The 27,039-nt window shown below is 46.1% G+C and overlaps 1 protein-coding gene across 4 annotated transcripts in view; it reads right to left on the bottom strand.

Annotated features, from left to right (window-relative positions):
- Positions 1-1,565: 1,565 nt before the first annotated feature.
- C8H19orf44 (chromosome 8 C19orf44 homolog) overlaps positions 1,566-27,039 on the bottom strand; it is a 151,149-nt gene continuing 125,675 nt past the window's right edge. For all 4 annotated transcript variants that reach the window (XM_029614218.1, XM_029614216.1, XM_029614217.1 and 1 more), the window contains exons 9-10: positions 16,120-16,286; positions 1,566-2,587 (exon numbers count right to left, since the gene is read on the bottom strand). In XM_029614218.1, the coding sequence (XP_029470078.1) occupies positions 2,504-2,587; positions 16,120-16,286 (251 nt within the window). In that variant the 3' untranslated portion in view covers positions 1,566-2,503. The remainder of the gene's footprint in view (positions 2,588-16,119; positions 16,287-27,039) is intronic.

A 27,039-nucleotide genomic window follows, 5' to 3' on the forward strand; every position in this document is an offset into this window, starting at 1 on the left:
GACCGGGTCCACGTTCCCTGGGGCAGCGGCACCAGTGGATTCCTCAGGAGGTTTTCGATCCCCAGTTCATCCAGTACAAAAAGGAATGAGCGGGTCCAGCTCTTCCTTCTGGAACAATCTCAAAATCTGTGGGTTGTCACCCTCTATTGGGGGATTGGCGAGCAAATCTGAGTCCGTATCTGGAGGAGGGGGCTGGGGAGGGTCTGGGGAGGTTGGTATGCCTGGGACGGTCCTGACCCGGACGGAACCCTGGGGCCCTAGGAGGCTGGGTAATGGACTCCCGAGGGATCTTTGCCGGAGGCACCCCCCCCCCCCCCAGGGGAGTGCAGAGGGCTTAGATTGGGCGGAGAAGTCGCAAATTCTGGCTTCCCTCCCCCTGAGGCACAGAATCTGCTGCAATGTCTGAGCCCAAAATGGCCACCATTCCCGTGGTTTTTAGTGAGGGAGCCGGCCTGGAAACGCACCGGGGAGCCTGACCCTGGGCCGCCGACCTCATTGGAGTCCCGGAGGGTCCCTCACCCCCAGACAAGCAAGCTGAGCATAGGCCATTGTGGGAGAGCTGCAAAGCAGGCTCCCCGCAGGCAAGACAAACAGCTGATCGTGGCATGAGAAGAAAAAAGTGCCACGGAGAAAATGAAAGTAACTGAGAACAGCTGAGCCGGCTGCAATAGGGAACAAGAGCAGGAGATTGAACCCTGAACTTCTCTTTCCCCTTGTCCTTAGAGCAACTAAATATGGGTGAGGCAAAAGTGCTCCTTCTGGCTTCCTTGACCCTTTTTTTTTTTTTTTTTTTATCAGCAGTAAATTGTCAGTGCAATGGGCCCCGAGGCAATACGTCCTCCTGGGTCAGAGAAGTCAAGAGGGGGAGTGACTGGACCACCAGTATCGCCCCAAGCCAGCCAAGGGTCACTGGGTAAGGAATCCTAGGCTGAATTTAAGGGGCAAGCCCCCCTAGGACCCTATAAGAGCCAGGGGACAGAGCTGTCTCCCTGAGAAAACACAGGTTTTGAACCCTGAAAAAACTTTTTTTTTTTATATGTATAGGAATTAGTTTGGCATTACTTGCTTGATCCTGAAGAAAAAGTGAGTAGAAATAACCCCACAGAAAGGAGAAACAGCTAAAGAAAGGGAGTCGCAGGTTCAACTGTCTGGATCTGCTGGAGACAAAGAAATACTGAAGGGACGCAGAGGGGGGGGGGGGGGGGGGCTCTGTCCTGATATAGGATACTTTTTCAGTTTTTCTCTTTCTCCATCTGCTGGACAGGAAGCTCAACCCACTGTCTGGACTGATCCGGGTACAGACAGGGAATAGTACAATGCATTTCATAATGCTGTGCAAACATGAAATTAACACCATAGGAAAAAGGCACAGCAAGTGTGAACAATGACTGTAGCAATGGTGCATCACAATTTGACATCTCTCCAGGATAGTTGAAGAGCAACCACATGGTAAACTGTCCTTACTTTTATGCAACATTACAGCCTGTATAGAGACTCACACAAAGACACTGTATTTGGACACATCGTATTGAAAAAAATCTTTAAATAAATCAAACTTCCCTCAATACGTAAAAGGGGTTTATTTATTTAAAAGACTTATAGACTGCAAATTACAAATAAAAGTGAACAAAGTGGTATACATAAAAACAAAACTTTGAGTCTGAAACCTACTCCAAGGCAACCCTCAACTAGGGAGTCTCATCTTATGGGGCTGTTTGGGATGCTTGTCAATGGAAAAAGGAAAATTGATTATCTGTAATAGGTGTTTACTGTCGACAGCAAAAAGCCAGGCACACAATTCTGCTCACCTTCCTGGGAAGATTGCCAAGCTTGAGAAGAGAATGAGGGACTCAGATGCGGGAACACTAGCACCTTAAGGCCCACCCATGCTCAGAAAACTCCTCAAACTTTCTGAGCTTAGAGAGACAAACAACCTGACTCGTCACAAATATCACCATTCATCTTGTCTGGCTGTTTGTGCTGCTGTCCACAGAGAACAATGTTACAGGTAAGCAACTTTTCTTTCGCTTTGCTGCACCACCTCTGTCTGCTGGTAGGGGGACATAACTCACTTGCCTGGACAGGTGTAGCAGGATTCATGGATAGAAAATTAACTGGGAACAAAATGTCTCCATATTTCACATACTTTTCCCAAGACCTATAAAACACGATACTTTTCTTGACAAAGACTGTGGCAATTAGCACCAGTCCCAAAACCTGAATATTTATTTAAAATCTTTTATAGCCCACTTATGAGTCAGTCAATCTAAGCGGGCTATAAAACAGCTGACAACTTTCATTGAATTTATGAATCAGAAAAAGTGTCTAATGCAATACAATAGTTTCTTCCACTGTAGCAATATGAATTCAGGGTTAGGTAACAGACCAATTAAATTACAATTAAAAATCCATGCAGTAGCTGTAGTGATGCCTGCTTTTAGTGGAAGATAGAAATGATTGATTAAAAGATGTGTAAAAGGTAATGAGGTCAGCAACTTGCTGTTTACAAGGGATGACGACTCCTCTCCTGAACTTCCTGCAAGACTTTCTTAGTTGGCAACGGTGCTGATCGATGACCTTTGATGTACTGTGAAGGAATAGAGCAAGTAAAGTAACTGCTGCTGTCCTTTTCAAACGCACAAAGGGAGGCAAGTAAGGGGTTAAACACCAGGTAGAATTAAAGAAGAAATTACTATTTACCTGATAATTTCTTTTCCTCTGAAGGCAGGCCAATCCCCACAAGTGGGTTATGCACCTCTACCAGTGGATGGAGATGGAGTAAAAGCTGACATCATGGATATATAGCCCTGCCCCAACATTAGCCCACCAGTATTCTCTGGAAGATCCAAATTGTGGACAAATTGAATATACTTAAACATGATTAACAACAATCAAATCACTCATTCTTCCAATCAAAAGGGAACACTGAGCTCAGCCAAAAGAATTAACATTCACTAAACTGAAGGGATGGTTAAGCAACTTACCAGTCTTCAAATGAAAAACAGGAACAACACTACAAAATATGCATCTAAAGGGCGCACCAAAGGCAAAATCTGGCAGCTGAGGGCAGGTCGGGGATTGACGACTTTATTAGAGGAAAGGAAATTATCAGGTTAAGTAGTAATTTCTCCTTCCTCTACATTCAGGCAGGCCAATCCCCACAAGTGGGTTGTACCAAAGCTACACCCTAATAGGACGGAAAACTGCCCATGGTCTAGTCAACACTACCCATGCGAATGCGGTATTCTCCCAAGCCCACACATCACGAGGTAACTTTGGAAAAGGTGTGTAATGATGATCACGTTGCTGCTCTGCAAATCTCAGTAGGAGAAAATAATCGGATTTCCGCCCATGATACTGCCTGAGCCCTTGTGGAATGCGGCCTAATCTGCTTCGGCAAAGGAATCTCGGCATCCATGTGATGACTTCCTTAACCCAACAGGCTATATAGTTACCCGCATTGCAAATTCACCCAATTTACCATCACCATGGAGCACAAAGAGGCTATCAAACTTCTGGATAAATTTAGTAATCTCCAAGTACCGCAGCAAGTGACGCTTGATGTCCAAGGTACACAAAAGACAATACTCACTCATCTCTGTCCAATGTGGTCAGGGAAATGGATTGATTCAAATGAAACTCCAAAACCACTTTTAGCAAAAAAGAAGACAGAGTCCAAAACTGTACCACTCTTGGAGTCATACGCAAAAAAGGCTCACGGCAAGAAACCCGATGTGCAGTACAGATTGCCACTAGAAAAACTGTCTTCAAGGAAAGGCTAGGCAGTGGCTGAAAAGTTGGACCCGCCAAGAAATTCAGGACCAGATTAAAGTCCCAAAGAGGCACCGGCAGTTGCAAGGGAGGATGAATATTCTTAACTCCCTTCGAGAACCGGGATAAGACAAAGGCCCACCACTGACTCGTCCCCTATTACAAACAAGGGCTGCCACTTTAACCTTCAAGGTGTTAAGGGCCAAAGTTTTACGCAATCCTTCCTGTAAAAATTCCAAATAAATGGAATATCCACTCTGAGAGACTGAGAACCTGGCTGCATATACCAGGCCTCGAAAACACTCCAAACTCTCGCATAGGCCAGACCCATAGAAAATTTCCTGGACCAAAGCAAAATGGAAATCACTGCAGGCAAAAATAACCATGCTTCAACCACCTAGCCCTCTAAATGGCCAAACCATAAGAAAAATCAACTTGGAAACTTCGTGAAGAATGGGTTTCTGCCACAAAATATCCTTTTGAGGAGGCAGGCTGAGGGGACTGCCCACCAGCAATCTCTGCAGATCAGCATACCACGGCCTCTGAGCCCAATCCGGAGCCACCAAAAGTACAGTGTCAGCCTGACTTGCAATCTTCCAAATGATCCTACATATCAGAGGCCAGGGTGGGAAAGCATACAGCAGACTGCCACGTAGCCACACCTGAATTACCAGCGCTTTTGGATCCCATCTGCGACTGAAAAACCATGGAACTTTCACATTGTTGGAAGTCGCCAGCAAGTCTAGGAATGGTAGCTCCAGCACTCCACTATGAGCTGAAAGGCTTCATCTGCTAACTCCCACTCTCCTGTGTCCAAGTTCTTCCTGTTGAAAAAGTCAGCCCATACATTGTCCTTTCTGGCAATGTGGAAGACAGATATGTGTAGCAGATGTTGCTCTGACCATACGATGAGCACATTTATCTCCTCAGACACCTTCTAGTTTAGCCCTGATGATTCAAGTAGGCCACTGTTGTCACATTGTCCGACATTATCCAGACCACCTGAGCCTCTAGACACTTGGCGAACCACAAGCACGCCAGCCATACCGCCCATGCTTCCAGTCAGTTGATGTACTGCTGCTGTTCCTTGGCATTCCAGCGACTTTACACCATCAACTCCTGACAGTGAGCCTCACGATCCAGGAGGCTTGCATCCATTGTAAGCACTAACCAATCCAGCCTCTCCAAGGAAACACCATTCCTGAGATGATCTGCCTGCAGCCACCACTGCAATTGGACGCTCACCTCCAATAGTAAGAGAAGCCTCACTGCGTAGTCCTGCAACAGCAGACTACAGCGGGAAAGCAATGTGCATTGAAGAGGTTGCATATGCACCCTCACCCATGGAACAACCTGCAGTGTGGTGACCAACAAACCCAGGACCTAAGACCACACTGTTGGACGAACAGTCCTTTTCAGGGTTTGAACTTGAGTAATCAACTTCTGAATTCAACTGTGTGGCAGACACTCTGGCCTGCTTCATATCAAAATGAATGCAGAGATACTCAAGCGTATGAAATAGCTGTAAACTGCTCTTGGCCAAGTTCACTACCCAGCCTAGATCCTGCAGTAAGGAGACCACCTTGCGAGAGCCCAATGGCTTTCTTCTATGCTCTTGGCTCGAATCAACCAGTTGTCCAGATCTGGATGAACTAGGATGCTGTCCTTGTGCAAGATTGCTGCTATTACCACCATGACCTTGAAGAAGTAGCCAGCCCGAAAGGTAATGCCTGAAACGGGTAATGTCGTCACAGAATGGCAAACCTTAGGAAACGATGTTCCTGGTGAATGGGAATATGCAGATATACCTCAGTCAGATCCAGACACGAGGTATTTTCCTGATTGTACTGCCATTATTATGGAGCGTACAGTCTCCAATCGGAAATGAGTGACCAGCAAACGACAACTGACTCTTTTGAAATCCAGGATGGGTCGAAAAGACCCCTCTTTCTTGGGTACAACAAAGTAAATGGAATAGCAACCCATATTTTGTTGCGATTCAGGAACAGGAATTACAGCCTTCAGGTCCAATAGTCTTCTCAATGTAGTTTCCACTGCTACCCTCTTCTGAGGGGAGTTGCACGGAAAGATCATAAAGGCATGTGGCAGAATGCAAAAAAATTCTAGAGCATAGCCATCCCAAATCACTTCCAGGACCCACTGTTCTGATGTGATCTGGACCGACCTCTGATAAATGTGAGACAGACTGCCACCTAACTTCTGCATCAGCAAGTGAGTCCACAAACCTTCATTGGGAAGATGGAGAAACTCCACTCCTGGAGCCCACATCCTTCTGAGGCTGCTTGGGGTGAAAGGACAGAGACATACCGAAGAGATGGGGTCTCTAAAAGGAAGCTCCCCTATAAGGACAAAATTGCCTGAAATCTCGAGAGCGGCCACTTGCCCAAAAAGGCCGTCAAACTGGCTTCTTACCCCATCTTTTTTCCATCTTCTCCAACTCACTGCCAAACAAAAAGAGAATCATTGAAATGCAGTTTGGTGAGATTGCACTTAGAAATAGTGTCTGCCGACCAACTGCACAGCCACAGCTGACGTCCAGCCGTTATTACCAAGGCAATTCCTCTGGTGGCAGTGCAAACAAGGTCACAGCCCGCATCAGCTAAGGCCACCCCCAGTTCTATTACCGCTCTGCCATCTGAAACCGAGCTCCCAGACTCCTGAGAGAATTGGGAGAGTAGCTCGAGCTACCAGGAAACAATAAGAAGCAATTTGCATGTTTATCGCCATAGCTTCAATCCTTCTATCCTGAGCATCCTTTAAAACTGCCCCTCCCTTCCACCAGAATGGTGGTTCGCTTAGTGAAAGAACACACCAATGCATCCACTTTTGGGAAACGCAACAGCTTTCTTGTCTGTGGCTCCAAGAGATATAAACCTGCCAAGGCGCGCTCACCTTTAAAGCTTGCCTCTGGTGCAATCCATTCAAGATCAATCAACTCTTGAATTGCATCCAGGAGGGGAAAGAAACATGAAGCCTTGCGTAGGGTAACCAATAAAGGGTCCTCCTTCTGCACACCCGAAGAGTCACTCCCAGCCACCCCAAGAGTCTTCAGAATCTGAGAAATCAGACCTGGCAACTTTTCTCCATTTCTTTCATAGGGATGAGTCCTATGTGGCTCTAAATCCAGAGGAATTTTACCTTCCTCAAGAGGGAAGTAACCCAAATCATCATCCGTGTCATCTTGATCCACATCCACTCAAAAATAGTCAGGGATTATTGCACCATGGCATTTGCACGTGGTGGTAGACAAAGGGGGGCCCTGAGCATGTGATCCTGATTTAGGAGGCATTACAGTCTCTGAAAGACGCCCTTGCAGAAAAGTCTGTAGTCCTTGGAAAAATTCCACCCAGGAAGAGGATGGGTCCACATCAGGACCCACAGGTCCAAATCATTCATCCTGTGAGCGAGATTCTCCTGAAGACATTTCTGCCAGTGGATCAACCCTTGTTGTGTCACCTCCAACCCCACTCCCCTCAGACCAAGGGGATTGGCCAGCGTCGGCAAAATAGGGGGCAAATCACCTCGAGCATCAAGGCAGCACTGATAAACTCGCAGAAAGCTCTAGCTGAATTTCCCTTATAGGGCATGCAGCACAAATTGCTAAGCACTTACATTTCTTTGACGCTGGCACAATGGCATGCTGGTTATCACGTGCCTCAGTATGATACATGCTTAACACACACTCAGCTACACAGCCAGGTACATGTTTAGCTAAGTGCACAGCTACATGGTTAACTATGCGCATAATACATGTTCTTTTATGTTCTTTACTGAAATTGTGTTTTATTTTGTACATTGCCTAGGCTGCTAGTGTTAGGCAATAAATACATTTTAATAATTGAAATGAAATATGTGCTCAGCTGCACACGCGCAATATGCAATCAGATACGCGCTTAACTATCCACACAATATATGCACAATGTGCGCACAGACTCGCACGTGCAGTACACACTCAGCCACACACACCAATAGGCCGCATAAGTACACGCACAACAGGTGACGCTGATCTAGGCGCACAAGTAGGTGTGCACGAGTGCTGAAACCACACAAAAAAACACATGAAGGAACCGCCACAGTCTATTATGAGGCCAGAGATAAGAAGCCTGGAGTCGGGGCTTAGTCAAAAGGCTGCCTAGCCTGCACTAACTCCACCCCTCACTAAATTCCCCAGAGAGATGCCGAAAACCAAAGCCAAGAAGGGAGTCCTGGTAAGAACGAAGGAGAGCCTCACTAAAATTTCTTTTGAAATTAAATGTTTTGTTTTTTTTTTTAATCTGAGTTCAGCCCTCCCTTGCTGAAAGCAAGAATGGGTCTCCGGCTACGGAGGGAGTGGGCAAAAGCCTTCACTGCTGACCCTCTCTCAGCCTGCAACCGTTACTTAGGTTTTTATTTATTTATTTATTTTTATGGTCCACGCTCGAAAAAGGCTACCGGACTCAAGGCTCTCAAATGAAGAAGGGACCCAATGAAATCTCCACAGGAGGCAAGTGGTGCTATCCAGTTGCTCGTCTCCAGAAACAGTACTTTAAAAAAAATTTTTTTTTTCATGGGCAATCCCCCAGTAGGGAAATGTATGCCACCATCTGCTGGAGACGGAGAATACTGGTGGGCTCATGTCAAGGCAGGGCTATATAATCAGTGATGTCAGCTTTTACTCCGTCTCCATCTACTGGTAGAGGTGCATAACCCACTTGTGGGGATTGGCCTGTCTGAGTGCAGAAGAATGTGATTTTTTAAATGCGTTATTCTAGTAAAAAAAACAGCCATGTATTGTTTGGTATGGAGATGTCTGGATGGACATAATTCCTCATTTGTACTTATGCTCTGGAGACAGTGTTTTTCAAAAATGAGAGGATAATGCCTAGAGCTTAAGCACTGTAGGACAGAGGCTTTACAACAGTGAGCAAAGTTGCTTACCTGTAACAGGTGCTTTCTCCTAGGACAAGCAGGATGGTAGTTCTCACACATGGGTGAATCCATAGCTACAGGCTGTTCCCGAACAAAAGCAAGACCCACAGTCATCTAACCAGGTGCCAATGGACACAACACAGGTGCTGTTGGTAACAGAGGGAGACAGCATGAACCCGAAAAAAAGGGCCCTAGGCCAGAAGAGTTGGGTTCTACAGCTGAAAATGATTCTGAAGGACAGGCTGGCTGAAACTGCTGTCGTTTTGGCCATCCTTGTCCAATAGTAATGGGCAGCAAAAGTGTGGCGAGAACTCATACACAGGCCAACGAAGCCACCATGGCTCTGACAGAGAGTGAGCCTTGACATAGCCTGCAAGCTAAAGGCCCGCCTGCGCATAGCAGAAGGAAATACAATCCACCAGCCAATTTGACAGTGTTTGCCTGGGAACCACAACTCCCAATCTATTCTTATCAAAAGAGTTGAAGAACTGTGTAGACTGCCTATGGCCTGCTGACTGCTCAAGGTAGAAATTTTCTCAGTGGAGGGGGGTGGGCAGTGGAGTGCCTCAGGGATCTGTACTGGGAACTGTGCTTTTCAATATATTTATAATTGATCTAGAAAGGAATATGATGCGTGAGGTAATCAAGTTTGCAGATGATACAAAATTATTCAGAGTAATTAAATCACAAGTGGATTGTGATAAATTGCAGGAGGACCTTGTGAAATTGGAAAATTGGGCATCCAAATGGCAGATGAAATTTAATGTGGATAAGTGCAAGGTGATGCATATAGGGAAAAATAACCCATGCTAAAGTTATATGTTGTTAGGTTCCATATTAGGAGCTACCACCCTGGAAAGAGGTGGATAATACATTGAAATCATCAGCTCAGTGTGCTGCGGCATTCAAAAAAGCAAACAATGTTAGGAATTATTAGAAAGGGAATGGTGAATAAAACGGAAAATGTCATAATGCCTCTGTATCGCTCCATGGTGAGACCGCACCTTGAATACTGTGTACAATGCTGGTTGCCGAATCTCAAAAAAGATATAGTTGTGATGAAGAAGGTTGACCAAAATGATAAAGGGGTTGGAACAGCTTAGAGAAGAGACGGCTGAGGGAGATATAATAGAGGTGTTTAAAATCATGAGAGGTCTAGAATGGGTAAATGTGAATCGGTTATTTACTCTTTCGGATAAGAGAAGGACTAGGGGGTCACTCTATGAAGTTAGTATGTAGCACATTTAAAACTAATCGGAAAAAGATTTTTCATTCAGCGCACAAGTAAACTCTGGAATTTGTTGCCAGGGGATGTGGTTAATGCAGTTAGTGTAGCTGGGTTTAAAAAAGGTTTGGATAAGTTCTTGGAGGAGAAGTCATTATCTGCTATTAATCAAGTGGACTTAGAAAATAGCCACTGCTATTACTAGCATCAGTATCATGGGATAGACTTAGTTTTTGGGTACTTGCCAAGTACTTATAGCCTGGATTGGTCACTGTTGGAAACAGGATGTTGGGCTTGATGGATCCTTGGTCTGACCCTGTATGGCAAGTTCTTATGTTCTTAGCTAAGGCCCTCTTGCAATCCAAGCTGTGCAGAGCCCATTTGCCCCGTTGTGCATGAGGTCTGGGAAAAAAAGGTGGGCAGAATGATTGGTTAAGATGCAAATCTTACGCAGGAACCTAGGGTGGTCCTGCGTACTTACCCTATCATGAAAGAATTTTGTGTAGGATGGATATGTCACCAATGCCTGAAGCTCACTGACTATGTGCTGAAGTGCCCGCAACCAAGAAGATAACCTTCCAAGTCAGGTACTTCAGATCACAGGAGCGCAGTGGCTCGAAAGGATCTCACATGAGCCGAGCCAATACCACGTTGAGATCCCAGGACACAACAAGAGGCTGTAGGGGAGGCTTCAGCTGAAGCAAACCACACTTAAACCATCCAACTACGGGCTGCACAGAGATGGGTGAACAGTCAACACTCTGGTGGTAAGCACCGATGGTAGGCACCGATGGTAGGCAGGTGTACTCTGAGTTGGTCTTTAAACCATCTGAAAGGTGCAGCAAGTAGTCAAGCAACTTTGGAGTGGAGCAGTAGAATGGATCCAAGCCATGGCTCTCACACCAGTCAAAAAACCTCTTCCACTTCAGGCTATAAGACTTCCTGGTGGAAGGCTTCCTGGATGCTATCAGGACTCGAGACATGTTGTCGGAAGTCAAGGGCCTGCAGGACTAGCCTTTCAATATCCAGGAGATGAGAGACAACACTCTGAGGTTTGGACGGCGCAGCCTGCCCTGAGCCTGCATGATCAGGTTGCAGGAACCAGACTTGCCTCAGCCAATGAAAGGCAATGAGAATCATGGTCCCCCTGTCCTGCCAGAGCTTCAGGAGAGTCTTCATCACCAGGGGAAGAGAAGGATATGCATATAGAAGGCCCTTGCCCCAATGGTGGGCAAAGGCATCCGAGGCTGGCTCTCCGTCCCCCCTGTACAGGGAGCAGAATTATCTCACTTTGCTGTTGCAGGGGGAGGCGAAGAGGTCCATGTCCGGGATCCCCCAGAGATGAAAGATGTGATCCACCACCGTTTCATCCAGGGACCATTCGTGGTGTTGGAACACTCGACTCAGCTGGTCCGATACCACATTCTCTGTCCCAGCCAGGTACATGGCTCGGAGAAGAATGCCCTGGGACTGCGCCCATGACCAAATCTGAACAGCTTCCTGATACAGGAGAAACGACCCTGTACCTCCCTGCTTGTTGATATACCACATCGTTACCTGATTGTTAGTCTGGATCAGGATTGCCTTGTTGGATAAGTGATCCCGGTACACCCAAAGAGTGTAGCGGATTGTGCGCAGATCCAGAAAGTTGATTTGGCACTGAGCTTCCTGAGCAGACCAGAGACCTTGCGTACAGAAGCTGTCCACATGTGCGTCCCAGCTCAGGGTGGATACATCCGTGGTAAACACAACCTGGGTAGGGGGAGACTGAAAAGGAATCCCCTGCTCCAGATTGGGCACCACCAAGCGAAAGCAGTCTGAAGAGGCAGCGTGATGCGGATGTGTGCACTGAGGTCCTGGGTGGCCTGCTGCTACTGAGACCGCAGGGTCCACTAAGCCCTGCACATATACAAATAAGCTGAGGAAGTAACATGGACAGACATGGTCATGTGGCCCTGAAGGCGAAGCAAGAGGGGGGCCAAGACCTGCCGGCTACGCTGGACCAGACTTGCAAGAGACATCAGAGCAAGCACCCGATCACGAGAAAGATAGGCCTGGGCCTGAGCCATGACTAGCCAGGCACTGATAAAGCTCAACTGAGGCGATGGGTTGAGATGGGACTCCAGCACCCGAATGGTCAGGCGCAGAGAGTGAAGTGCCCCCCTCCTGACTAGCCAATCGTCTAAGTAGGGAAACGCGTATACCCCCAGCCGGCGGAGGTGTGCACCCACTACTGCCAGACATTTGGAGAAGACCCGCAGGGCCGAAGTGAGGCCAAACAGCAACACTCTGTACTGGAAGTACCTCTTGTCCATGAGGAACCACAGATACTTCCTGTGACCGGGAAAGATCTCGATGTGGGCAATTGCATCTTTTAGATCAAGGTGGCAAAGCCAGTCCTCTCTTTACAGGAGGGGAATCAGGGTGTCCAGCGAGACCATCTTGCACTTTTCTTTTTGTTGAAATTTGTTCAAGGCTCTCAGATCCACAATGGTGCGAAGCCCCCCTGTTCTTTGGAATCAGGAAATAGTGGAAGTAGAACCCCGCCCTTGCTGCCGCAGTGGTACGGGTTCAACTGCTCTGGTCATTACAAGGGCGGAGACCTCCGTCAAGAGAATTTTTTGATGGGAGAACTGGCCCCAAGATTGGCTCGGGGGGGAGAGTCCGCGGGGACACCCAGGAATTTCAACCAGTACCCTCGATGATTAATGGACAGGACCCACTGGTCCGCAGTAACCTGGGGCCAGCGGTCCGCAAAGGATCGCAGCCGACCTCAGACTAAAGGGCCCGGCATAGAGGGTACGGTTGCAGGACTTATGCTCCCTCGTAGCCAGTCAAAACCCTGTAGTGGGGACCTGCTGAGGCCTGGGGGTTCGCTGCTGTCTATAGTGGCTCCAGGGAGCTCACACGTGGAGTACTAGCATGCAAGTAGCAGGATAGTATTTCTTCTGGCGATAGCAGGATCTCCTGGATCCCTAATGCAAAGATTTCCTGGTGGAGGCATTGGGTCCAATGTACTGGCCAAGAGATGCTGAAGGGTCTCATGGTGATCCTTCAACTTAGCCACAGCATCTCTCACCTTATCCCCAAACAGATTCTTGCCAGAATAGGGCAGGTCTGCGAGCTTCTCCTGGACCTCTGGTTGGAGATCAGAGGCTCGGAGCCACGCCATCCTATGGATGCCAATGCCTGCTGCCACCACCTTAGCTGCCATCTCAAACACGTCGTAGGTGGACCACACCTTTTGTTTACCAAACTCCAGGCCCTGCTGGGCGACTGCCAAAAAGGCGTCCTGCTGCTGCTGGGGGAAGCGCTCAGATAACTCCTGAACCTGCCTCCAGAGGTTCCGAGTATACTGGGTCATGTACAGCTGGTAGGAAGTGATACAGGCAATCAACATAGCGCCCTGGAACACTTTCCTACCTAAGGCATCCAACTCTCAGTACTCCTGACCTGGAGGCGCAGAAGCGTGGCTGCGGGAATGCTTGGCCTTCTTGAGGGCCGACTCCACTACTATTGATTGATGTGGGAGCTGATGCCTCTCAAATCCCAAGACCTGCTGTACTACATCTGCTTTCTGATTTACTGGAGGAACAGAGATGGGGTGCTCCCAGATCCCAAGGAGTAACTCCTTAAATATATCATGGATGGGAACAGCCACTACCTCCTTCAGGGCAGTGACAAACTGGAGGACCCCCAGCATCTTATGTCAAGCATCTTCCTTCATTAGGAGTTGGAAAGGAATGGCTTCCGCAAAGGTCAGGTCCTCCGGTGGAGACTGGCGCCACTCCTCTGGAGGGGACAGGTCCGAGGGAAGATCCTCCAAGTCATCAGAGGAAGACTCTGAGATGTAATCCCCCCATTGGTCATACGAGGCATCCACCCCATTAAAGTTCCCTAGGGACCCCCGTGGAGGGCCCCTGCCCAGACCTCTCATTTTCGGCACCTGAGGAACCAGACTGGGCCACACAGGATATGGTACAGAGGACCCTGATGGTGCTGCAGGCCGCAACAACTCATCCTCCTTGGAGGAACACACGATGGAAATAGCCCCGGAAGGAGGAGGCACCAGTGGCTGTTGGGGTATCGATGGACCCTGGGGAACTGGCAGTTGTTGCATAGGTAAGACGCCCAGAAGGACATCGAGGCGCTCCAGCAGTGGCGCCAACATCGCAGGTGCCTGCTCTGGCACCAGTGGAAGTAGTAAGGAGCCGGCAGTTTGATGCCCCGCAGGGCTCCACCTGAAAATGCGCAGAAGGCAGAAAGGATGGAGGAGAAAGCATCACCATAACTCCCTTGGAGCCCCAAGAAAGATCGGTGACCGGCACCGGTTTTAGTGGGGAATGCCTGGGACTCCCGGGTTTGATGGAGGTTGATGCCTCCTCTCCACGGGGGTCGCTTCGGGGGCATCATGGTGGTCACTGGTGCTTACCTGAGCCTGGTGCCGTGCGATGACAGTGACCGGTGGCGATGCTTCCTGGATTTCCCTCTGTGCTCGGCCCGGTCTTTCCCTGAAGGCGAGGAGGACAGAGATGATCCCGATGTCCTGGAGTGTGATGACACCAATGAAGGTTTATCCCCAGCACCTTCTCCCGAGAGGGCCTCTGAGGGGGAGTGGAAAGTGAAGATTCCTTGTCCATCAGTTCCCTGCAGCCTTTAGGAGTCTATGCCCCCATGCCGGAGTCAATGGATCAGACATTTTGGACCCAAAATGTTTCTCCATCTTATCCAGACTGGTGTGACGGTCTTTGAGGATCATTTGATCGCAAAAACGACACCCCCCAAGCAAACTATACAGACCTTGTGCAGATCTGTGATACACATTGTCCGTGGGTACTGGGGGCATTGGCAAAAACCGTACACCACCATTAAAGAGTCAGCGAGTGGTTAATGACCGGCGACCACTGATAAATGACACTACCGGGAATCGACTGCAAAGGAGGAGAAAAACATACCGTGCCGCTCTACCGAGGCACCAACCGGGAAGAAAAGGGACCCGGCCCATGCAAGTCTGCAACCAACTGGGAAAAATGATGCAAAAATGAGAAAAAGAGCAGAACTCCACAATCGCAAGACAAAAGCTCCATGGAAGAGACTGAAGAGGGGACCGTGCGTGGACACGTGGATAGAGGCATACTGGGCATGTTCAGTGGGCCAGTCAAAGTTTCTACATAAGTTTTCCGTGCTGGGCTCCATCTGCTGATGTCACCCATGTGTGAGGACTACCATCCTGTTTGTCCTAGGAGAATCTCTCTCTCTAAGCAGTAAACGAGGAAATGAGGCAATGAGTTGCAGGGGCTCTAATGCCCAGTACTGACATTAGCAGGTTCCTCTGACAGGTCAAACTCTGTATTGGACTATTAGGAATACTTATCCAAGAACTCTACTGCTGCTACCATCTGGGGCTTTATTAGCAAAATGAAGCATATTTTGACTCCTTTCAGAATAATGCAGAGTAGGAATAAACCTACACATAGAGCTAGCCCTGTGTCTCAGCCAGCAGCACTAGATGCTGCAAAACAGATGACATTAGGTTTGAGTTCTCTTGTCCTTTAGGGGCCAATCAGACCTGGGGAGGCAAGGCAGATAAAACTGCTTATTGCTACTATGGTAAAACTGAAGGTGCACCCCTACACCTATCAGACTGAGGAGGGTTCCTAGTGCCACCTAGGCGTGCCATTGCAGGAGGGAGAAGATAAAAAGAGAAGATAAAAGACCAAAAAATCCCCTATCTTTGGTAGGTCCTTAAGGTAAAGTGTCATGCTGACAGAGAACGGTAAGGAGGAACTTTCATATAAACAATGCCTGCTTACATCACTTCCTATTCCTTTTGCTTTACTAAAGGGCTCCCCATATTCTAAGACTGATTTTACTCTTCTGTGCTGGACTACAGTTGAGTACATCTGGACATTTACTGATACTCCACTTTCTAGCCTGCATCCCTGCCCTCTGGATACTTGGGATCAGATGAATTAAGCATTTCTTCCATTGACATAAAATGAGAAAAACTCTTTAGTATGGTATATTTGGGCTTTATTGTGTTAGTTCTGTTTTGGTTTATGTGCCCGTTTCATGATTACAATACAGCACAAATGTGGATCTAGTCCATCAGTTAGCTTTCAGAGGCTTACAAATCATGCTGTAGCACAGTCAGAAGCCTGTGACTACCAGCTTCTCCCATTGCTTCTGCTTACTTCTTGGGTTTCCTCCAACGTGATGTAATGGTAAGTTTCGTTTTCCAGGGACTGCAGAAGCGATAGATACATGTGCCTGTTGATCTCCACAAATTGCTGAATTAGCATCAGCTGTTGTTTTAACATGTCATTTAAAGCCAGGGCTGCAGGGCTGTAAGCTGTGAGGGCTGTAAAGAGCACACATTTAGTTTCTAGGTTTAAAAGCTAGAGATTACAAATCTTATAGTATCATATTTCTATCTAAACAACCCCTGGAAACCAATCATACAGCAGATGAAGGCACGTGCACACTTCTGTCTATGACATCTAGTATCCGATATATTCAGAGGCAAAACTCAAATGCAGTTGTGCATAGCATATATTTTGCAAAACTAAAATGGTATTCTTTATCATCCTGCTCTAGCAGCCCAGGCAAGTGGGTTATGCCTTCTACAAGTTTTCTTTAATATCACTCTCAATACCTGAGCTGGTGAGTAGTAAAGCTTGTAAGAAAATTGGTTCTTACCTGCTAATATTCATTCCTATAGTACCAAGGATCAGTCCAGAGAAGTGGGTTGTGTATCCCTACCAGCAGGTGGAGGCAGAGAACAATTAGAACTTTGGGCACTGCTACATAACGAGAGTGCCATCTGCAGTCACTCAGTATTGACTTGTACCCAAGCCAAACAACCAATACTAACGGGCGACCAAAAACCACTGTCCCCCACTTCGCCCCAAGGAAACAACATGAGTAAATAAACCGTTAGAAAAAAACTGCTCCAACAATCGTATTCTGCAAAAAAGGAGCTCTATGAAAAAACTAGGCAAAATGTAGCCAACACAGTCTTTCGGTAACTGAAATAAGGGGTGGGCCTCTGGACTGATCCTTGGTACTATAGGAACGAAAATTAGCAGGTAAGAACCAATTTTCTTTTCCCTATATGTACAAGGATATGCCCACCCACCCCTAGGTTTGTATTTCTAATGTAGTCATCCTAACTTCATAATAGGCAACCAGACAAATTAGTAAATTGATTATTCCTTAGGTGCACCAATCAAATAACTTACCTAAATGAGTACTATTCAATGCAACTGCTGTGGAGCCTTTATATTGAGGGTAATCATATGGAAACTTAAGGCTTGCCCCTTTTGTTCAAAACTCTCTACCTTGGAAAAGGAGCTGGATGACTTTAAAGCTGAATTAGCTTCAATAAAGAGAGTCTCAGCCACGGTACATTATTCAGGAAATAATTTCCACTTACCACTGAATAACCAAAACTCAAGAAAAAAGAGATTTACCGTGGGCTCAGGTAGGATAAGACCTGTAACCCACAGACACCCATTATTGAAAGCTGTGCAACCCACAACTCTATCCCACCACTCACACAGGCCATTAAGGAACTTAAAAAGTATTACAGTGGGCTCTGGAAGAATAAGACCTGTGTTCCGTAGACACACACTGTATCAAGTGCAACAAGTACAAAATGCCTTCTCTGTATTAAATTCTGAAGAAGTCCTTGAGAAAAAGATTGAAATGTTATCGGAAAAGAGAGAAAAAACCCAATGCATACAGAAATTCCAAATCAGAAACCAAAGGAAAAAGCTCACAGTGATGGATGACTCTGTCATCAGAGGCATTAATATCTTCCCTTGCACAAATGCAAAGAGAAAAGTGGATAACAAAACTCAACTAAATAGGTCACAAAAGGAGTCCAGGAACAGCAGTAACCTGAGCAAAGAAAGCTGGAAAGCTATGAGCACAAATGCTCGTAGTTTGGGTAATAAAATCCCAGAGCTGCAAGCCCTAATGGTGGAGGCGGACTTGGACGTTGTTGCTGTCACAGAAACATGGTTTACGGAATATCATGACTGGGATACAGCAATACCAGGCTATAACTTGATAAGGAAGGACAGAGAGGATAGGAAAGGGGGAGGAGTGGCTCTATATGTCAGAAACAATATCCAAGCATCTGAGCTGCAAGGAAGATGGGGCAAAGAAGAAGCACTATGGGCCGACTTAAAAAAAGATGGGGCATCCATTTTTATTGGAGTGGTTTACAGGCCTCCAAACCAAAAGGAAGAGCTGGACAGAGATCTGATTGAAGACATCCACAGGATAGCAAAGAAAGGAGAAGTGGTGATCGTTGGAGACTTTAATATGCCAGATGTAGACTGGAGAATCCCATCTGCAGAATCTAATAATAGTAGAGAAATAGTAGATGCCCTGCAATTAGCTTTGTTCAAACAAATGGTAATGGAACCCACGAGAGAAGGAGCTATACTCGACTTAGTGCTCACTAATGGAGATAATGTCTCAGACGTCCAGGTGGGTGCCCACCTCAGCACCAGTGACCATCAAATGGTATGGTTTAATATCACAAAAAGGACACGGAAAAGAAGCACAAAAACCCAAGTTTTGATGTTCAAAAACACAGACTTTGATGAAATGGGGAAGTACCTGGAGGAAGAACTAAAAGGCTGGGAAAACGAGAGAGATGTGGATCAACAGTGGACCAATCTAAAAGGAGCAATCACCAAGGCAACTAATCTATATGTTAGAAAAGTAAAGAAAAGCAAAAGAAAAATGAAACCTATCTGGTTCTCAAAGGAGGTGGCTGACAAAATAAAGGCTAAAAGAACAGCGTTCAAGAAATATAAAAGATCCCAAAAGCAGGAACACAAAGAAGAATATCTGGTAGAACTGAGGGAGACGAAGAAATTAATCAAGATGGCAAAAAGTCAAGCGGAAGAGAGGATTGCCAAAGAGGTAAAGAGTGGTAACAAAACATTTTTCAGATACATCAGTGAAAAGAGAAAAGTTCAAAGTGGTATAGTGAAATTGAAAGGTGGAAAGGATCAATGTGTGGAGAGAGACGAAGAAATGGCAGAAATATTAAATGAATACTTCAGTTCTGTGTTCACTAAAGAGGACCCTGGAGAAGGACCGACACTAGTTAACAAGAAACTGGAGGGGAATGGAGTAGATGTAACTCCATTTACAGTAGAAAATGTATGGGAAGAGCTGGTGAAACTGAAAGTGGACAAAGCCATGGGGCCTGATGAAGTTCATCCCAGAATACTGAGGGAGCTCAGAGATGTGCTGGCGGGTCCGCTGTGTGACCTATTCAATAGAACCCTAGAAACGGGAGTGGTGCCGAATGATTGGAGGAGAGCGGTGGTGGTCCCGCTTCACAAGAGTGGGAACAGAGAAGAGGCTGGTAACTACAGACCGGTTAGCCTCACTTCGGTGGTGGGAAAAGTAATGGAGTCACTGTTGAAAGAGAGAATAGTGAACTATCTACAGTCGGGAGAATTGCTGGACCAGAGGCAGCATGGATTCACCATTGGAAGATCCTGTCAGACAAATCTGATTGACTTTTTTGACTGGGTAACCAAGGAATTGGATCGAGGAAGAGCACTCGATGTCATCTACTTGGATTTCAGCAAAGCTTTTGACACTGTCCCGCACAGGAGACTGGTGAATAAAATGAGAAGCTTAGGAGTGAGTGCCGAGGTGGTGGCCTGGATTGCAAACTGGTTGACGGACAGAAGACAATGTGTGATGGTAAATGGAACTCTCTCTGAAGAGAGAGCGGTTTTAAGCGGTGTACCGCAGGGATCGGTGTTGGGACCGGTCCTTTTCAATATCTTTGTGAGCGACATTGCGGAAGGGATAGAAGGTAAGGTATGTCTTTTTGCAGATGACACTAAGATCTGCAACAGAGTGGACACGCCGGAAGGAGTGGAGAGAATGAGACGGGATTTAAGGAAGATGGAAGAGTGGTCGAAGACATGGCAGCTGACATTCAATGCCAAGAAGTGCAAAGTCATGCATATGGGGAGTGGAAATCCGAATGAACTGTATTCGATGGGGGGAGAAAGGCTGATGTGCACGGAGCAGGAGAGAGACCTTGGGGTGATGGTGTCTAATGATCTGAAGTCGGCGAAACAATGTGACAAGGCGATAGCTAAAGCCAGAAGAATGCTGGGCTGCATAGAGAGAGGAATATCGAGTAAGAAAAGGGAAGTGATTATCCCCTTGTACAGGTCCTTGGTGAGACCTCACCTGGAGTATTGTGTTCAGTTCTGGAGACCGTATCTCCGAAGAGACAGAGACAAGATGGAGGCAGTCCAGAGAAGGGTGACCAAAAAGGTGGAAGGTCTTCATCAAATGACTTATGAGGAGAGATTGAAGAATCTAAATATGTACACCCTGGAGGAAAGGAGGAGCAGAGGTGATATGATACAGACTTTCAGATACTTGAAAGGTTTTAATGATCCAAAGACAACGACAAACCTTTTCCATAGGAAAAAAATCAGCAGAACCAGGGGTCACGATTTGAAGCTCCAGGGAGGAAGATTCAGAACCAATGTCAGGAAGTATTTCTTCACGGAGAGGGTGGTGGATGCCTGGAATGCCCTTCCGAAGGAAGTGGTGAAGACCAGAACTGTGAAGGACTTCAAAGGGGCGTGGGATAAACACTGTGGATCCATAAAATCAAGAGGCCGTCAATAAAGAGTGGGTGGCTAGCCAGAATGACGGCTACTGCCTGGAGACAATACCCTTATTCAATAAACATACACATGGTTACTGTGACTCCAACATCACTCTAAGCTACAACAGCAAGAGGAAATGTGGAAAAAAGGATTCGCACTCACAAAGCGGGGAGTAGCTGGCTTGTTACGGCGGTTACTACCCCAAACCAAATAAGCCTGATACTTCACTTTCAATGCATATCCAGCATAGCTCTCTGCTTCAACGGCAGGGGAGAAGAAAAACCGATACTTCACGCATATCCAGCATGGCTCCCTGCTTCAACGGCAGGGGAGAAGAAAAACTGATACTTCACGCATATCCAGCATGGCTCTCTGCTTCAACGGCAGGGGAGAAGAAAAACTGATACTTCACGCATATCCAGCATAGCTCTCTGCTTCAACGGCAGGGGAGAAGAAAAACTGATACTTCACGCATATCCAGCATAGCTCTCTGCTTCAACGGCAGGGGAGAAGAAAAAAGGATTCGCACTCACAAAGCGGGGAGTAGCTGGCTTGTTACGGCGGTTACTACCCCAAACCAAATAAGCCTGATACTTCACTTTCAATGCATATCCTGCTTCAACGGCAGGGGAGAAGAAAAACTGATACTTCACGCATATCCAGCATGGCTCTCTGCTTCAACGGCAGGGGAGATGAAAAACTGATACTACAAGCATATCCAGCATAGCTCCCTGCTTCAACGGCAGGGGAGAAGAAAAACAACCAATAAGGGCTGAATGGCACGGTCTGGGTAAAGCAGATGGGCATGGGTGTAGCTTGCTTATTGCGGCGGTTACTTCCCCTACTTCCCCTACTACCCATAACTAATCAAGCTTGATATTTCACTTGGTTGCAGCTCCATCACTGCTCTCTACATTAATGGTGGGGGTGGAAGGGAAATAGAACCAAAGAGCTAAGAGAAACAGATAAGTATGAGAAAAAAATGTGAAGCTTGCTGGGCAGACTGGATGGGCCGTTTGGTCTTCTTCTGCCGTCATTTCTATGTTTCTATAGGATCAGTCCAGAGAAGTGGGATGTACCCAAGCCACCCTACACTGTTCTGCAGACTTTTAAAGAACTGAGTGTTTGTATTTAATACAAACTGAGTGTTTGTATTAACAACAAAAAAACCCCCCCAAAAAGTAGCCAGAAGCTAGAAATAAGCTAGGAGCAGTGTATACCTAAATAAAAAGGTTGAATAGTTCAGCTCAGTTACTCACCTTGGAAAGGTGTTGAGGTAGTGTGATTGGGTTTGAATAGGTACCAACATTTATTAATCAAGAGAGCAGTGAGTCACTCTGGCTGACTAAGTGAAGTTAGACGGTTTTTCCCAACCCTAGCTCATCCCTTAATTTATAGGCAGGTGCCACTTTCACAACAAAAAAAAACAAACCATCAACAAAAACTTTATTGAGAATTCGATCAGACCCCGGTAGGCCACTACCAGACACAAAGTGAATTCACTAATACATTTAAAGGACATTAGACACATTCCTACTCCCATAGCAACCTAAAACTTAACTAGGAACTGATCAAAATTGAAATGAAGGCAGCAGTCCAGCTGCAAAAGGAGGGCTTCCCAGTCTTTTGCATAGAGTGTCTCATGTATGATTTTTTAGCCACCGGTGAGAAGTTGTACATGTGCATGCGATGCAAAGAGCTCCTGGCTCTCAGAGAATGAGTCCGATCTCTGGAGGCTAGAGTGGCAGACCTGGAGGAGCTGATGCAGACAGAGAGGTATATAGATGAGACCTTCAGGGACATAGTAGTCAAGTCCCAACTTCAGACTGGCAGCCCTGGTGCTGCCTTGGAGGAAGAAGGTCTCATGATGGGAGAGCATCAACCAGATGCAGCAGGAAAGGATCCTGTAGCAAGGACCTGCTCTCCAGGTGATGCATTGTCCTTTCGCACTGAGGATATCTCCCCAAGACCCACTGCCCAGGAGGGAAGGGTTAGGTCGGCCGTCATAGTTGGTGATTCGATTATTAGAAATGTAGCTAGCTGGTTGGCTGGTGGGCGTGAGGATCGCCTGGTAACATGCCTACCTGGTGCGAAGGTGGCGGACCTCACGCGTCACCTAGATAGGATTTTAGACAGTGCTGGGGAGGAGCTGGCTGTCGTGGTACATGTGGGCACCAACATAGGAAAATGTGGGAGGAAGGTTCTGGAAGCCAAATTTAGGCTCTTAGGTAGAAAGCTTAAATCCAGAACCTCCAGGGTAGCATTCTCTGAAATGCTCCCTGTTCCACGCACAGGTCACCAGAGGCAGGCAGAGCTCCGGAGTCTCAATGCGTGGATGAGACGATGGTGCAAGGAAGAGGGATTCAGTTTTGTTAGGAACTGGGGAATCTTTTGGGGAAGGGGGAGTCTCTTCCAAAGGGATGGGCTCCACCTTAACCAGGGTGGAACCAGACTGCTGGCGCTAACCTTTAAAAAGGAGATAGAGCAGCTTTTAAACTAGAACAAAGGGGAAAGCCGACAGTCGCTCAGCAGCGTATGGTTCGGAGGGAGGTATCTTCAAAGGATACTAATGATGCATTAGAATTAGGGCATCCCAACAGTGAGGTTCCAATAATTAGAAAAATAGTCCAAATGCCTGTAACTAAAAACTCACCTGAGCTAAAAAATTCAAACTTATCCCTATTAATTAAAAAGCAGAATGAAAATACAAACAAAAAACAAACTTTGAAATGTTTGTATGCTAATGCCAGAAGTCTAAGAAGTAAGATGGGTGAATTAGAATGTATAGCAGTGAATGATGACATAGACTTAATTGGCATCTCAGAGACATGGTGGAAGGAGGACAATCAATGGGACAGTGCTATACCGGGGTACAAATAATATCGCAATGACAGAGAGGAGCACGCGGGAGGAGGTGTGGCGCTTTATGTCCGGGATGGCATCCTGCATGAGACTAAATACAAAATTGAATCTTTATGGGTAGAAATCCCTTGTATGTTGGGGAAGACTATAGTGATAGGAGTACACTACCGTCCACCTGGTCAAGATGGTGAGTTGGACAGTGAAATGCTAAGAGAAATTAGGGAAGCTAACCAAATTGGTAGTGCAGTAATAATGGGAAACTTCACTTACCCCAATATTGACTGGGTAAATGTATCATCGGGACACGCTAGAGAGATAACGTTCCTGGATGGAATAAATGATAGCTATATGGAGCAATTGGTTCAGGAACGAACGAGATAGGGAGCAATTTTAGATCTAATTCTCAGTGGAGCACAGGACTTGGTGAGAGAGGTAACGGTGGTGGGGCCGCTTGGCAATAGTGATCGTAATATGATCAAATTTGATTTAATGGCTGGAAGAAGAACAGTGTGCAAATCCACGGCTCTCGTGCTAAACATTCAAAAGGGAAACTTTGATAAAATGAGAAAAATTGTTAGAAAAAAAACTGAAAGGACAGCTACAAAAGTAAAAAATGTCCAAGAGGCGTGGTCATTGTTAAAAAATACCATTCTAGAAGCACAGTCCAGATGAATTCTACACATTAAGAAAGGTGGAAAGGCGGCAAAACGATTACCGGCATGGTTAAAAGGGGAGGTGAAAGAAGCTATTTTAGCCAAAAGATCTTCATTCAAAAATTGGAAGAAGGATCCAACAGAAGAAAATAGGATAAATCATAAACGTTGGCAAGTTAAATGTAAGACATTGATAAGACAGGCTAAGAGAGAACTTGAAAAGAAGTTGGCTGTAGAGGCAAAAACTCACAGTAAAAACTTTTTTAAATATATCCGAAGCAGAAAGCCTGTGAGGGAGTCAGTTGGACCACTAGATGATCGAGGGGTTAAAGGGGCACTTAGAGAAGATAAGGCCATCGCAGAAAGATTAAATGATTTCTTTGCTTCGATGTTTACTGAAGAGGATGTTGGGGAGGTACCCGTAATGGAGAAGGTTTTCATGGGTAATGATTCAGATAGACTGAATCAAATTACGGTGAACCTAGAAGATGTGGTAGACCTGATTGACAAACTGAAGAGTAGTAAATCACCTGGACTGGATGGTATACACACCAGAGTTCTGAAGGAACTAAAAAATGAAATTTCAGACCTATTAGTAAAAATTTGTAACCTATCATTAAAATCATCTATTGTACCTGAAGACTGGAGCATAGCAAATGTAACCCCAATATTTAAAAAGGGCTCCAGGGCGATCCGGGAAACTACAGACCAGTTAGTCTGACTTCAGTGCCGAGAAAAACAGTGGAAAGTGTTCTAAACATCAAAATCACAGAACATACAGAAAGACATGGTTTAATGGAACAAAGTCAGCATGGCTTTACCCAAGGCAAGTCTTGCCTCACAAATCTGCTTCACTTTTTTGAAGGAGTTAATAAACATGTGGATAAAGGTGAACCGGTAGTTGTAGTATACTTGGATTTTCAGACGGCGTTTGACAAAGTTCCTCATGAGAGGCTTCTAGGAAAAGTAAAAAGTCTTGGGATAGGTGGCGATGTCCTTTCGTGGATTGCAAACTGGCTAAAAGACAGGAAACAGAGAGTAGGATTAAATGGACAATTTTCTTAGTGGAAGGGAGTGGACAGTGGAGTGCCTCAGGGATCTATATTGGGACCCTTAGTTTTCAATATATTTATAAATGATCTGGAAAGAAATACGACGAGAGAGATAATTAAATTTGCAGATGACACAAAATTGTTCAGAGTAGTTAAATCACAAGCAGATTGTGATAAATTGCAGGAAGACCTTGTGAGACTGGAAAATTGGGCATCCAAATGGCAGATGAAATTTAATGTGGATAAGTGCAAGGTGATGCATATAGGGAAAAATAACCCATGCTATAATTACACAATGTTGGGTTCCATATTAGGTGATACAACCCAAGAAAGGGATCTAGGCGTCATAGTGGATAACACATTGAAATTGTCTGTTCAGTGTGCTGCAGCAGTCAAAAAAGCAAACAGAATGTTGGGAATTATTAGAAAGGGAATGGTAAATAAAACGGAAAATGTCATAATGCCTCTGTATCGCTCCATGGTGAGACCGCACCTTGAATACTGTATACAATTCTGATCGCCGCATCTCAAAAAAGATATAATTGCGATGGAGAAGGTACAGAGAAGGGCTACCAAAATGATAAGGGGAATGGAACAGCTCCCCTATGAGGAAAGACTAAAGAGGTTAGGACTTTTCAGCTTGGAGAAGAGACGGCTGGGGGGGGATATGAGCGAGATGTTTAAAATCATGAGAGGTCTAGATAATAGATAATAGAAAGACTAGGGGGTACTCCATGAAGTTAGCATGGGGCACATTTAAAACTAATCGGAGAAAGTTCTTTTTTACTCAACGCACAATTAAACTCTGGAATTTGTTGCCAGAGGATGTGGTTAGTGCAGTTAGTATAGCTGTGTTTAAAAAAAGGATTGGATAAATTCTTGGAGGAGAAGTCCATTACCTGCTATTAAGTTCACTTAGATAATAGCCACTGCCATTAGCAATGGTAACATGGAATAGACTTATTTTTTGGTACTTGCCTCTTTCTTATGGCCTGGATTGGCCACTGTTGGAAACAGGATGCTGGGCTTGATGGACCCTTGGTCTGACCCAGTATGGTATTTTCTTATGTTCTTACACTGGGCGGAAACCCGAAAGACCCGCGCGTAGAACACTTGCATCGAAGGACGCCTCATCAGAGGCCTTAATGTCCAAGCGATAATGCTTAGTAAATGTGTGCAAAGAGGACCACACCGCTGCCCAGCAGATCTCCTGAGGTGATAGCAACTGACACTCCGCCCAGGAAGTAGCCTGAGCCCTGGTGGAATGAGCTCAGAGACCCAAAGGCACTTGGCGGCCGCGGACCAAGTATGCTGAAGTAATAGTCTCTTTAATCCATCGAGAAATGTTTGCTTTGGACGCCTTGTCCTCTTTCTTTGCATCCCCGAAAAGAATGAACAAATGATCGGAGCGTCTGAAGTCATTGGTAACCTTTATATAACGCAATAAGACCCAAAGCATATACAAAAGAAGAAGATCCTTGTCCTGAGGCGACCCCCTGGAACCCTGCGGGAACCCTGGAAGCTCTACTGTCTGATTAACATGAAAGGCCGAAACCACCTTAGGAACAAAGGGAGGAACCATGCGCAACATCACCCTATCGTCGTGAATCAGCAAAAAAGGGTCACGGCATGACAGGGCCTGCAATTCAGAAATCTGACGTGCCGAGCAAATGGCCACCAAGAACACAGTCTTCAAGGTTAGATCTTTCAGGGAAGCGGTGCATAGTGGTTCGAAAGGAGTGCCACAGAGCACACGCAATACAAGATTTAAACTCCAATCTGGGGGCGTTTTTGGAACATTACCTGTTGGAAGTGTCTCCGGGCAACTGGATGAGACTTTGTTTCTGCTGTGTGAGTGTGTTTGCTTGCACCCATTG

The sequence above is a fragment of the Rhinatrema bivittatum genome, chromosome 8, assembly GCF_901001135.1.
Source record: "Rhinatrema bivittatum chromosome 8, aRhiBiv1.1, whole genome shotgun sequence".
Lineage (NCBI taxonomy): Eukaryota > Metazoa > Chordata > Amphibia > Gymnophiona > Rhinatrematidae > Rhinatrema > Rhinatrema bivittatum.